This window comes from Lucilia cuprina, chromosome 6 (assembly GCF_022045245.1).
Source record: "Lucilia cuprina isolate Lc7/37 chromosome 6, ASM2204524v1, whole genome shotgun sequence".
Taxonomy (NCBI): domain Eukaryota; kingdom Metazoa; phylum Arthropoda; class Insecta; order Diptera; family Calliphoridae; genus Lucilia; species Lucilia cuprina.
In genome coordinates, this window is record NC_060954.1 from 35,760,709 (window position 1) to 35,774,727 (window position 14,019).

At 29.6% G+C, this 14,019-nt stretch overlaps 1 protein-coding gene across 1 annotated transcript; it reads left to right on the forward strand.

Annotated features, from left to right (window-relative positions):
* The first annotated feature begins 13,014 nt into the window (after positions 1 to 13,014).
* Positions 13,015 to 13,588, forward strand: LOC111689441 (keratin-associated protein 19-2-like). The gene has a single exon (XM_023451913.2). It carries the CDS (start codon positions 13,119 to 13,121, stop codon positions 13,482 to 13,484), a length of 366 nt encoding a protein of 121 aa, XP_023307681.2. The 5' UTR covers positions 13,015 to 13,118; the 3' UTR covers positions 13,485 to 13,588.
* Positions 13,589 to 14,019: the final 431 nt, after the last annotated feature.

The window sequence follows — 14,019 nt, forward strand, 5'->3', positions numbered from 1 at the left end:
CAGGGCTACACTGTTCTATTTGCATCATATACATTTGTCTGAATTCGTTCCTTTTAAATTGTTGTAGCCATAAACCAGTGTTCGCTACGAAATGTATCACCAACTAAACCTATTATTTAATTACACCTTTCACCACTCCTTTCGCTGTGAATCTATTGTAGAATGTAATGTAGTTTAAGCGGTAGTGATACCCGTACAGATATTAAGAACAGAAAACAGAGAATGAAAGGAGATTTGAAGATTTAAGAGTTTATATGATGTAAAGTATAAATGAGGACTGTAAGAGTGATTATGCCCTAGCACAGGCATACGTCCACCTTTCAAGGATTTGATAAGATCTTGGCGATCGCTATAAGTTGAAATATCTCTGATTAATATTCTATAATACTATAGCCGAGTTGCTGCTTTCTTATAGATCGTAGTCGTGCCTGTAGAGGATTATATATGTTTAGCATTCTTTAGGTTATTTTGATCCCGAATTCAGAAATAAAAATGATTCTTGCAGTCCCGAATTTTCGGAGATATAGTATAACTGAAATTTCTTTATAAAATAGTCCTTTGGATTGTAGTAATTTGAACTGCGGCGATATATGTGTACTCATCCAAAGATAAAAGATGCCCTTCGTAACACTCCGTCAAAGTCTCTTTTTGTGATGGAATCAATCCTCCCTGACGGTTTATATAATGTTCTTACCATTAGCTTTAAATCAAAATTAAAACTTTAGCATAGCACATGCAGGAACGACAATTTACTTCAAATATCCTGACAAATGTAACGTACTTTAGGCTGCACTATCAGTCAATCGAATATAGAAAAAATATATTTGAATATCAAAGTTTATTTTATTCCTTTAAAATTGAACTAAATTTTAATAACTTTGGTTAAAATAAAATGTCAAATACATTTTTTACAAGAATATATACACAAGACTTTCAGCCTTAAAATTGCAAAATTGTTAAACTCTAGGTCTTCATTTCTAAACGTAATCGGTTTTGAAAGTTTGCAAAATTAATAAAAACGTGTGTCACTTAAGTGTTTGTCCACCGTTTTAAACTTTTGGACATTTATTGCACTAAATACAGTCACTTAGGAGATAAACTCTTTAAAAGCTTATCCGTGTGACATTACTTTACGTATTAGAACTAAGATGTTGAAATTTGTCACCAGCTTTTTCCCAATTTTAAATTTTATACAGTTTTTTTGACGGGCCGCTATCGCCCTTAATAAAACACAAAAATTTACACAACAGTTGTTAGCTGATGTAAACATACAAAGTATGGCTAACGAATTCATCACGTGTTAGGGTCTGTTTATGTTTAAAAGTGCCATCAAATTTTCTTTTAATTCTAAAATTAAAAAACTTCGATAACTGCTCATATACCGAAATTCAGGTTGCTCTAAATACTGGTGTTTTTACAACATCGCACTTGATCCTAGAATCACCTAAATGAGATAGCATTCCACAATTTCACTCTACTGGTTATAGAAAGATATTTGGCAATAATATAGCGGAGTTTCTAGCGATTTGTCGATTTGTTGTAAACTTCACGAGCTTGCGCAACACAGATGCTCTATTGCGAAAATAATGTAGCCGTTGATTGATCCACGAAGATTACAAGCCCTATTTCAGTTTACGGGACTGAATATGCGAATAAAAGTCAAATGTTATTGTACCGAAGTGTTCTAACACTCTGACTTACAGGTATCATAATGGGTTCAATGATGTGAAGCCTAACTTTCTTAATCGATTTTTGTGGAATCTTATTAAAATAGTAAAAGTTAATCCAAACAACTGTCCTTCCATCTGTATGTTGAAAACACGAAAGAGTCCTAACTGGACGAGCTAGAGAAGTGAAATTTATATAATTGATGCTTTTTGTTTTATATTGAAAATGTGTGAGAATTTTTAGAAGAGGGCTCAAAGGGGAGTAGGAGAAAATATGGCACTATCCCTATAAATGTTGGTAGGAAAAGATAAGTCTATTTCAAAGGTATTTATGTAGAAAGTGTTATTAGTGTTTGTAAGTGAATTTTGACCTTCATGTCATTTTCTGAAAGGGGAGTTTGTATGGGACTTAAGATCAAATGAAGCCCGATTATTACATAAATCGGTAGTGTCATTTTAAGTTCTATAAAACTAAGTTTTGTCGACTTTTGTTGACATAATAGAACCTTTAAATTAATTTTAAGCCCAAAGGCCCTATTTGGGGCGTACGATTGTATGGGGCTAGTCGAAATAATGGACCGATTTCGTCCTTGGGCCAAAAGAAGCGTGTGTGCCAAATTTCATTCAATTATCTTATCGGCCTACACCTTGCGCAAAAGGTTTACATGGACAATCAGCCCGACAGACATAGCTTAATTGACTCAGAATATAATTCTAAGCCGATTTGTATAATTTAAGGTGGATATAAGACAAACCCTCCCTATCAAAGTGGTATAGGGTATAAACATGTATAGTATAATTCTACACGTCTAGCATTTTTCGACAAGTTACAAACGGGATGACAAAATCAATACATCGTCATAAATTTTGATGGTGGTTAGAAAAAAATCTGGAATTTTGAGGGTTTAATAACCTGCAGATTTTTTTTTACTTTTATATTTAATAATTAAAAATTTACTCTAAAAAATCATATTAATTAACGGAATTTACAGTAGGTTATCATTATAATTATTAATCATTTCTAATGATTAATAATAATAAAATCTATAATTATATAGTTATGTATCTGCTCTGCAGACCTCAGCTTAAACATTTGAAAAAATCTTATTATTTACTACTAATGACAATTTTGATTTGTAATATCTTTTCTTATTGACTAAACCTTGATTAAGAATTTGTCTTATACTGATTTTCAAAAAGGGCTTTTGTTCAAAACAGACTTATTTTCTTCATATAACAGTTGATTTCAATATATGGTGAACTTAAACATTTAATAAATTGTAAAATATGAATTTGAAAATATAGATAAAATAAATAAATTATGAAGATCACATTTGTTATAAAATCAATTAAGTTAAAACATAAACAAAAAATCCAAAAATCCAAAAACGTCACAATCATGTGCTTTTTGAAAAAAAAAACGTTTAATAAACTCTGTGACCATATGACATATTTTTGCGGTTTAGTCTCCAACAATTAAATAATAATTACACATGAGTGTATAATTACGATCTTTTAACTTTTGATTTGTATAGGCTTTAGAGAGAATATTTAAAAAAATACCCAACAAATAATATTTTGAACAATAACGGCCTCTTCATCTAGAAAAGTCTGTTTTAAAAAAATGTTTATAAGTATATATAGTTAAGTGTGTTAAACAGGTGATTATTTTTTGCTGGGAAGTTATAAAATATTTATCTGGTTTTGGGGAATCACCTTTAAACGTTATTTTGTTTTCTTTTCACTTATATCTTTTGTTTGTGTTTAATATTGTTTTCTATTTAGCATTTACTAATTTATTTTTACTTCATAAATCTTTTGTTTTCTTTTCTTTCATTTCTTTCTTTATTTTGCTGCTTTGTTTTGTATTTGTCATCTTAATGATAAACAATTTTGTTTTTAAAATTTTATTTATTTATTGAATTTCATCAATAAGGTCTAGAGATATATTTTGCATACGAATAGCGGGTTATTGTATATTAAAAAAATTATATATTTTTTTCTACTTTTTTATAAATGGCTGTCTACAAAAAATATAAGAGTTTAATTTATTATTAATATAAATTAAGAAAAAAAAAATAAAATATTTAATAAATTTAATAAACAAAAAAAGTTTTATTGTGTTCGGCATTTTGATAAAGATTTTATTTTGTACAGTTAGAGCTTTTTTAAGAGATTGACAGGACCTAACTTATCTACATGATCGACAAAATATTCAATAAAATTCAAAACAATTTTGCAAGAAATTTCTATTTCTATTTTTTTTTATTTCAGAAATATATTTTTAAATGTTTTATGTATAATTTTAATTGATTGAAAAAATGGTTGAAATGTAATGGATTGTTAAGACGTAATAGTTTGTATTTGAAGAATCACTATTTGATTATGTCAAGTTTTAAATAAATATTTCCATAATGTTTGTTTCTTAAGTCTTTCGTTTTTTATGCAAAAATTTAAGTCTGTCAACTTAAGCTAAGTTCAGACCTGTAAAATATTTGGTCCAAATATTTGTTATAAAATATTTATAAAGTTGCGTCAAACAAATGCAATATTTATTTCATGTTCAGACTTGAATAAATATTTGATGGTATTGTTTTATCAAACAGTGCAAAAATAATTTGGTTCAAACACACACATGTTTTGCAGCCACAGTATATTTTCGTATATTTTCATGCAAGAAAAAAACAATTTGGCAATTTGTTTTAATTTTAACTATTTTTATTAGGTTTAAAATTAAATTTTTATAATAAAAGTGTATAATATTAATATATAACACGATGGAAAAAACTTTGATTGTCGAATCTGAACATAAAATATTTCATGTTAACAAACAGCAATGCGGATGATTTTCATAAAACAAATTGATTTACTGGCAAATAAATATTTTCTCATTGTTTCATCAATGTGAACACCAAAAGTCAAATAATTTACGTCATTTTGGTAAAATAATTATTTGATCTTGCAAACCAAATGTAAGATCAAACAGCGTCAATGACAGCTGTTCTTTGTTTATTTTCTGAAAAAGAGTGTTATCACCTCATACAAAAATGTAAATAGTCGCTTATTTTATTTTTTATAAAATATAAATCTGAGACAAATTTGTGACATTTAATTGAAATTCAAGCAATTGCGTAAATTAATGATAATTATTATTTTTGTTGTTTGTTTTGTTATTTATTGGTTGGTAACAACATACTATATATAGTTATACTACATAATATATGCATCTATAGTCTAGTTTGCAGTCTAGTCCAACGGTTCCCAAATTACAATTAAATAAGAGATACTGTTATCTCGGAGTATGAAGTTAGGCTACATTTCATAATTCAAGGACAAGTTTATCGCAGATTTAAGTTTGTCAAATTGTAAACAAAAGTGTTCTTGTTTGGAAGGACTAAAATAATATATTTCCGAAACAGAGGTGACTCTTTATTCGTCTTCAATACGTTAATCCAGGTAATTTTATATATAAATATTTCATTCCGATGTGATACACAGATTTTAACTTGATTTTGTCGACCAATATTATTAAATTAACATCAGAAAATGCATAAATAGTCAAAACCATGCAGTAAAATTCACAGTATTTTCGCAAAGAGTTCAAGTCATATATTATGCGGATATACACATTCCGCAACAATATCGAAGAAGTTCGACTTTCTTATATTCTTTTCCCGAAAAATTAGCTAACATACTCAGATTACCAGTCTGCAATCGCAAAAAAAATTTGCAACGTGACTCTTTAAGCACATGTCGACGTTATTTGATGAAGAAACCTTTTCGTTACCTTAAAGAAAAATGAACGTGAAAGATCTCACGATCATAGAATTAAACATCATGTTAACATTTCAACAATGAAGTCATTCTATCTTCAAAAACAGGCAATTGAAACTTCTCTGAAATATTAATTATTATCAATGTACGGGAATATTTTATAGAAATGACATATCTACATCTGTTTGACCTTGGGATTTATGGACTATGACAATTTTCGGATGAAAAATTACATATTTAGAACAATAAGATATTAAAATATGTATGGGGTTCCGCGAATTTAAATAAATCCCTCAAGAGGTCCGCGAAGTAAAAACCGGGGGAACCGCTGGTCTAGTCTATAGTGGATAGTCAAGCTATAGTTTAGTCTATAGTCTTGTCTATACTCTAGTTTATGGTATTATTTATAGTCTAGTCTATAGGTTATAATCTACTCTATAGTTTAGTAATTAATTGAGAAATTATTTAATTAATTTATTACTCAATTTATTTAAACAATTATTTATTATATTCATGGATATAAAAATATATTAATAAACAATTCTCTATAATTTTCAATTTTATAGATATGTAATTTAATGAAAATTATTTATAATTTGGTTATTTCCGGGCTTATAGCGATTTTTTTGAAATCGCCGTTCCGTTTTTGAAACCACCGTTCCAAACAACCAAGGTTTTTCGCTACATTGACTACACTAAATAGCAACAGCATGACAGTAAAGATCCACCATCTATCTCTTTTCCACTTGCACAAGGTATTGAAATGTAATTTCCATACATTGTGCAAGTGTATCTATCACTTTTCCACTTTCACAAGGTATTGAAATGTAATTTCAGCAAGCAAGTCTATCTATCTCTTTTCCACTTGTACAAGGTATTGAAATGTAATTTCAATACCTTATGCAAGTCTATCTATCTCTTATCCACTTGCACAAGGTAATAAAATGTAATTTGTATTTTTTTGTGGTAAAATTTTGATGAAAAACAATATTAAATGAAATTTTAGAATATATAGAATTTATTATTTAATGATATAGCTTTTTAGTAAATATAAATACATATATTTTTGGCTTTTGGTTTGGTTGCGCAGTAGCTTTTCTTGTTGTTATGTTCCTCCTTGCCTGCAAACAAAATCTTGTTTTTTTACTGTTATATACGTCAATTGCTTTACGAAATTATTTGTTGTAATGTGAACACCGGGCAAACAAACTTTTACTATTTGTATTGAATTGTGTTTGGCTTTGTTTCTTCAAACAAAACGTCAAAATAGAAATACTCATTTTAAGCACATTATGAAATAAAAATGTATTTAATTTTTTGTTTTTAGGCAGAAATTTCTATGAAATCATAAAAAATATTATTATATAGTTTCTTTAACGTTTAACAAAAATGTTTCATGTTTGGTGTTCACATTTTGTTCACACTAAGAAAATATTTGTAGGTTCAAATATATTTTGTGTTCACATTACAGCAAACAAATATTTGATAAAAAACGTCAAATATTTGATAGGTGTGAACGTACCTTTACTTAAGTAAATTTCTGAGTGGGATCAAAAATATTTTGTTTCCAATAAAACATACATCCTGTTATGGGATTTAAAATAATTTCCTAAAGAGGACCTCGTTTTCGAATTTCGCTCCTATGTTCGATTTTTGTAGAATCTTATGAATCACTTTAAGAGGGGGCCTTATACGGGGGTTGGGTAAATTAGTTCCCATAACATCTTAGTTCCCATAAAACCTTTTTATGAAGAGTTTCGTTGCTAACCTGTCATTTTGAAGTTATGAGCGTTAAGTTTATCTTCTGTAGGAGACCTTATGTGAGGGTAATGTCAATAATAAGCTAATCCCTATTAAGATTGACTCGAATTTTGAGGCTTTGATGGCAGTTTAAAGCCTGTTATGATCGTTAAAGGAATTTTCAGAGCGGAGCATTATGGGTGTATAGTCGACATTTCAGTTCTCATAAAAAGAATGAAGTCTTAATAACAGGATTTTCAAACGAGACGTTATAGACATTAAAGTCATTTCCCAATGGGATATTTATATGAGGGCCAAAGTCAATTATCAGCAGATCCTAATAAAATTGGTCACAAATATTTTGGTTCTAATAAAGTTTGGTTACCTCAAATTTCATTGAAACTTATTTAAACTTTGGGTGAAATCGTAAATCCGACTTGCAATACAAAAAAATTGCATTAGGAACTAGAGAGCTGGGGCCTATTGGACTCTAACATGTTTTCAACAAACAAAGAAACAAGCAAGCAAACAAAACACTGAAGCTACGTTCAGGCCTAATTTTTGTAAATTTATTTTTGATTCTGCATGATTTTTATACCCTACACCACTTTAGTATATTGGGTTTGTGCTGATGTTTGTAACATACAATATTCGTCCTATACCCACCTTAAAATATACCAATCGGCTTAGAATCATTTTCTGAGAGATTAAGCTATGTCCGTCCGTCCGTCCGTCCGTCTGGGAAATTTATTTTGTGAAACTTTTGATTTTTTGTATGAGAGAAAGAAATATCAACCATCTCTTTCTCTCACACACACAAAATCAAAGGTTTCTCAACAAAAATTTCCCAATATGATATAGGATATAGCAGAATACAACTGTGTGCTTAATTTAAGATTTATCTAACATACACATATATAAAAATATATAAAAAATTTTAAATAATGTACAAATAATGTCCCACACATTATAAAAAATGCCCTCATACAGAGACATTAGAAGATGCGCACTAAATAATTATTAATCATTAATTAATTTTTAGAAATCTTCTTGAATAGACTTCTGTAGAAATTTTCAACAATCATTATTTTATATAAAGTAGAATGTTGTTATTGAAGAAACGGTGAATGACATTTGCTATATGTATGTGTAGTCTATCAAGAAGTTCTCTTTAAGTACTTAAGACCAAGATCTTCTAAGTTGAATTAATGGGTTTCTAATTTGTACTACACTACAATAAATACTTTATAGTCCAATGACTAGACAAAAAAAGCTTAAATGCACAAAAACAATATTAAACACAAAAAATCACACAAAGAGAAAGTTGATGAACTACATTAAACTTTCTACCTACAAATTAATTAATTTCAACAAATTCATATTATTCATTAGATTAACACATTTTATAGTTTATTAAATTATTTAATGAATTAAAATTTTGCTTCTTAATTATACTCAACGCGACTGTGAAGTAAGTGATTTAATGGGTATTATGTGTTTGTCCTAAAGATCGATCGGTATCGATATTTTGACTTATTTTGGTATTGTTATTTAAGCGTCGGTATTTTGTCTTAATTCGTTAGTGGTTGCTTAGCGTTATCGTTATTTTACTGGTAATTTAGCGTTATCGGTATTTCGTTATGTTTCGGTAACAGTATTTTAGCGGTAACGGTACAAGTCTTATATATGATTATGGCGAATCTTATATAATATATAATTATATCATAATGCTACTCTTTGAAATGAATTTTTAAGCGATATAAACTGATTTTCTGTAAGAGGGTATATATTGGTGGACCGCTCCTCTAAAGCGTTATCTACATTTCGCCACCTTTCGAATCAATACGCGTGATGGGCTGTCAGAAAACTCAGTGGCGAGCAGATGAACGTAATTCCGATCATAAGGAATGCCCAAAGCTGCATATTGACAACGAATGAGAAACAACTAAAAAGATGGAGGGAATTTTTCCAGACTACTTCAATACAATCAGGTGACATGTATCTGGATACTCAACCGCATGGTGCTCAGAGACTTTATAGTCAAGAGGCTAAAGAACAATAAGGCAGTCGGTTCGGTTGATCTTCCCGCAGAGCTTCTGAAATATACCCCAGACTTAAACGCGTACATTCTGCCGATCATATAAGAATATTGGCATTCTGCAGATTTTCCCGGTGAATGGAAGGAGGGCAAAATAGACAAAATACTGAGGGAGACCTAAGCCACTGTCGAAACTGGGGGGGCATAACACTACTCAATACCATTTAAGAAGTAGTAGATTTTTTATAATCCTAGACCACATGAGTGATACCCTAGAATTGTCCCGCTCTTCACCGCTCTTTCTTGCGTTTGTCGATTTTGAACGCGCATTCGATACCATTAATCGCGAAGCTATTTGGAAATGTCTAAAGAACTTTGGTATACCTGATAGACTAATAGCGATAATACAGTCCCTGTATCGCGAGGCACTTTGTCGAGTTCGATTCATCACAATACCAGTAAAGCTTAATGACAACACCATAGAGGATTTAGACGAATTTTGTTATCTGGGCATGATTATCAGCAAAGATGGAGATGTGAAGAGTAGGATAAACAAAGCAAATACCACACTCAGTAGAATATGGTGGTCTTCACAGATTTCAAGAAAACACAAGGTTCACATTTTCAATACAGTGTTAAATCCGTACTACTGTACGGTGTGTTCGTAAATAAATGCCTGAGGCGCATAATGGCGATATTCTGGCGAATAGGCATTTATAACAATGATCGACTGAGTCTAAAATTTACTCTAACGGATTGTCTTGGCCTCAAAACAGACACCTGGCGCATAATAGAACCAGCTGGAGAAGCTTCGTAAATACAATTTAAATAAACATATATGACATAAAATATAACTTTTCTTGTGTGTGCTAGAAGCTCCCTCGGACCAATGAAGTGTTTTATATTATGTATAAATTTATAATTCATTAACTAAAATAAAAAAATATATATATTTTGACATATTTCGTTATTCTTATTTTAACAATATCGGTATGTTGTATCATTTCGGTGTCGATATTTTATCGGTAACGATATCTTAGCGATAAATGCCTGCTTTTGGTAGAGTGCATGTTAAATTCTTCATAGTCGAATTATTTTTATTCTGGTGTTTTTGTCATTAAAAAAAAATACTAAATATTAGACGATCATTATAATTTCATTTTGTTATTGTTTTTAATACTTACATTTTATTTTAAAACAAGTTTCAATGCCAATAACACAGAATAACAAATAAAAGACACAAAACAAAATACTAAAATCAAACAATAGACTTTTTTTGTATATATTTTATTTATTTTTTTAATTTGAGGGGATTTTCCAGAAATCAAAAAGCGGTGAATCATTTTAAGTTACTTAAATAAATATGCGTGTTACTCGATATAATATTTTCAAATTATTATAATAAATATTAAATTATATACTTAGCTTAATTAACTTTTAGATCACTTTTATAAAATTACTATTAAGTTTGCTAATGATCTGATTAGATCATTAAGATTTATTATTTGCCAAGTAAGAGTGTTATATATCCACCAAGACATATATGTCTGTGGACATTTGTCATTTTGGATAGATGTCCATTCTTAATACAAAACAAACCTTATAATGAAAGAACATTGGGTCCATCGCACAAAAAGTAATGCCTTAAAATATTATCAAAATCATTGTATGATGTAATCAGGTTAACATTTATTAATGAAATTATTCAGAAGCATTTTAAAGTCACATTATCTACATCAATTAGCACATGCGTAATTTGTTTTGAGATACATTTGAAAATATTATTGACAATTAATTAGTAAGATGCTGTAATAAATTAAGTATTAAACATTGTGGGTTTTTCCTGATTTTTTTTTTTTTGTTTTTATAAAAAATGTTTGTTTCTAAAATGATAAAAACTTCCTAAGTAGAATTCTGAATACCCTATAGTATAATTTTAACACATTATAAAAAAATTATTGCCAACCCCGAAAACAATGCCATGAATCGATATTAACTGAGCAACAATTTGATTTTCATTCGGATTGATATAAAGAATTGATATTAAGACAAGTCTTAATATCTTAATTTTGATCACTCAAAATTTCTTAATTTTTTCTATAATGTGTTAAAATTATACTATACTTAGGAAATTATGGACCAAACTAATTATTATATTAGTATTTTCAAAAGATTCTTATAATTACCCTGAAAATGTTTACTATTTGGTTTTATGAACAATATTTCGATGTGTTACAAATAGAATGAAAAAATCAATAAATGAATACATATGACAGTTAAAATTAATAATTCAAATATGTAATAAATTCATATTGAAAAATCAATCGAGATTTCGGTATTGGCATCTCTAGTACACTTGGTTAGCTCTAATTTGTCTCTCGCCATGTACACTTTGCAAACGAGAGTAAGAACTTATCTTTTTGGATAAACATAAACATTATATTTTTTACCCTACATCACTTTAGTGGAGAGTGAGTTAGTTAGTTAGTTAGTTTGTTAGTTAGTTCGTTAATTATTTAGTTAGTTAGTTAGTTAGTGATTTATTGCGATGTCCTTCGAATTGCCATTCCCCAATATTGAGAAAGGAAAAAACCTCCCTTCTTTAGTTGACTACTGTGTTCGGTGTCCTTGAAAACCAGCCGGTGCTTCTAATAAAACCGATCATGTTTATTAGTAACTCATCTCTAAAACAGTAGAGAAGAGCTCCACAAAGATAGAGTACTCTTTGCTCTTGTAAGGCTGTACAATCACGCAGAAGGTGTTGTACCGTTATATACTGGCCCTATACACATTTGCCATGGAAATTTCTGTTTAAAAACATTGTCTGGGTGGAATACGTTACTACTTTGGCATTCGATGGCATGTTTTACCTACAAAGTCCTTTTCTGAGGTTGGTTTTGCAATATGGGTATATCGAATACGCATATATACTTTTATAGGTCTTAATGCCGTGATATCACAGTTGTCAGATCTTACAACGAAAATATCTAACAATCGTCTGAACTTATTTTGCAACGTTGTCAGAAAAAGCATTACTGACAATATTGCAAAACAAAATTTGTAAATTGGCTGTGTTATTAGACATATTCTGCACATTTTACGGCCAACGTTGTGAGATCTAACAACCGCGTATACATAGCATTGGACCGGAATGACAAACTTAATATACCATCCATTATTTTTGAAGATGGGAATTATAAATCTTGTATCATATATTTCCAATTAGCATGGACTCAACCACAGCTATTTAGTAGTTTTCATTTCATAAGGAACCTGAAATTTATGCGTTTTATATAAGGATGATTTTAGTTTTTCATTATAAAAAGGCCTATGTTACCGTATAGATCCTAAATAAAAAACGAAATAAATGTGTCAGATTTTGTCCATATATGATTAATATGTATTTGTTTTTTAATATCTCTAATCTAACCTGCTTATACATTTCTTCACACTTTTTTTAGCACCCTCCAGCAGTCAGACTGGATGAACCACTTTTGAATTACCTAAAACGAAATGATAACACACACAGAATCTCTGTAAAACATTTATAAAAACAAAAATATTCAAATTATATCTACTAAGACGAAATAAAACAAGATATTACCAAAGCACCTGTTTATCTGTGAATTGTATTTCATAAAAAAGAGGTTTTTTGGTTTTTATCTAAGATTTTATATGGGGATTTTTTTTATCCATTATTGTTTAAATTATTTATATTGTATTTAATTTTTGGCAAAATGCCAAACCATTTCTTTACCTATAAAATATTGTCAATTTCTTAAGAAATTCACAGAGTTTGTTAACATTTCAAAACAAAAAGATCGCTTACATAGTTCAGAGATTTAACTACATACTTACTTAGTAAATAAATTACATATTTATATAAATAAATCTACAAAATGAAATTGTTTATAAGTATTTTGGGACTTTGCCTATTGGCCATTTGCTCCAGCTTGCCAATTGAACACGAACAAAAGATTACTTTGGAGTCAGTGTCTAATGTAGCCGATCAAGGCGATGCAAATGCTGATCATGTACGCTTAGCTCGTGGTTACGGTGGTTATGGTGGCTATGGCGGTTATGGAGGATATGGCGGTTATGGTGGCTATGGTGGTTATCCTGGTTATGGCGGTTATGGTGGCTATCCTGGTTATGGTGGCTACGGCGGCTATCCAATTGGCGGAGGCTTTGGAGGTGGTATTAGTGGTGCTAGTGCCTCTGCATCTTCATCATCTTTCGGTGGTGGCTTCGGTTTTGGTAGATAAGAACATCATAAGAGCCGCTTTACTTAATGTTTAATTGTATCTAGTGAAATTATTATTTTTAAAACAAAATTAAATAAATTATTTTTTTTTTATTTATATGAAAACAATTGTAGATATTTATCACTGTAATAGAAAACTTATTTCAAATTTGTTTAATAACCACAGTGTTGGGACAACTGTAACTTATATACCTTTTTTGCTCGATTTTTTTTTTTTTTTATTAAATTTTTTTGACCATAAATAATAGTACAAAAGTAAGACAGTCTTATTTCTTGTGGTCGTATCTTAGAATTTTATATTATACAGATTTATATTTCTTGGAAAAGTTGATTTTAACATTTGTACTGATAACGATTTGCCTTCTATTTGACATTATTCTAGATAAAATTTAACATGCTTGTAAGCAGTAATTAGAAAAATCAGTCAATATCAGTCAAAAAACGAATACAATTTCTATATCTTTACGCTGACCAATGAATTAGAATGTATTTATATAATAAATTATATATACAGTATTGTTCGAAATCTAGGCAAC

Coding starts and splice junctions, on each gene's coding strand:
- LOC111689441 (XM_023451913.2), top strand. CDS start 13,119: ATGAAATTGTTTATAAGTATTTTGGGACTTTGCCTATTGGCCATTTGC.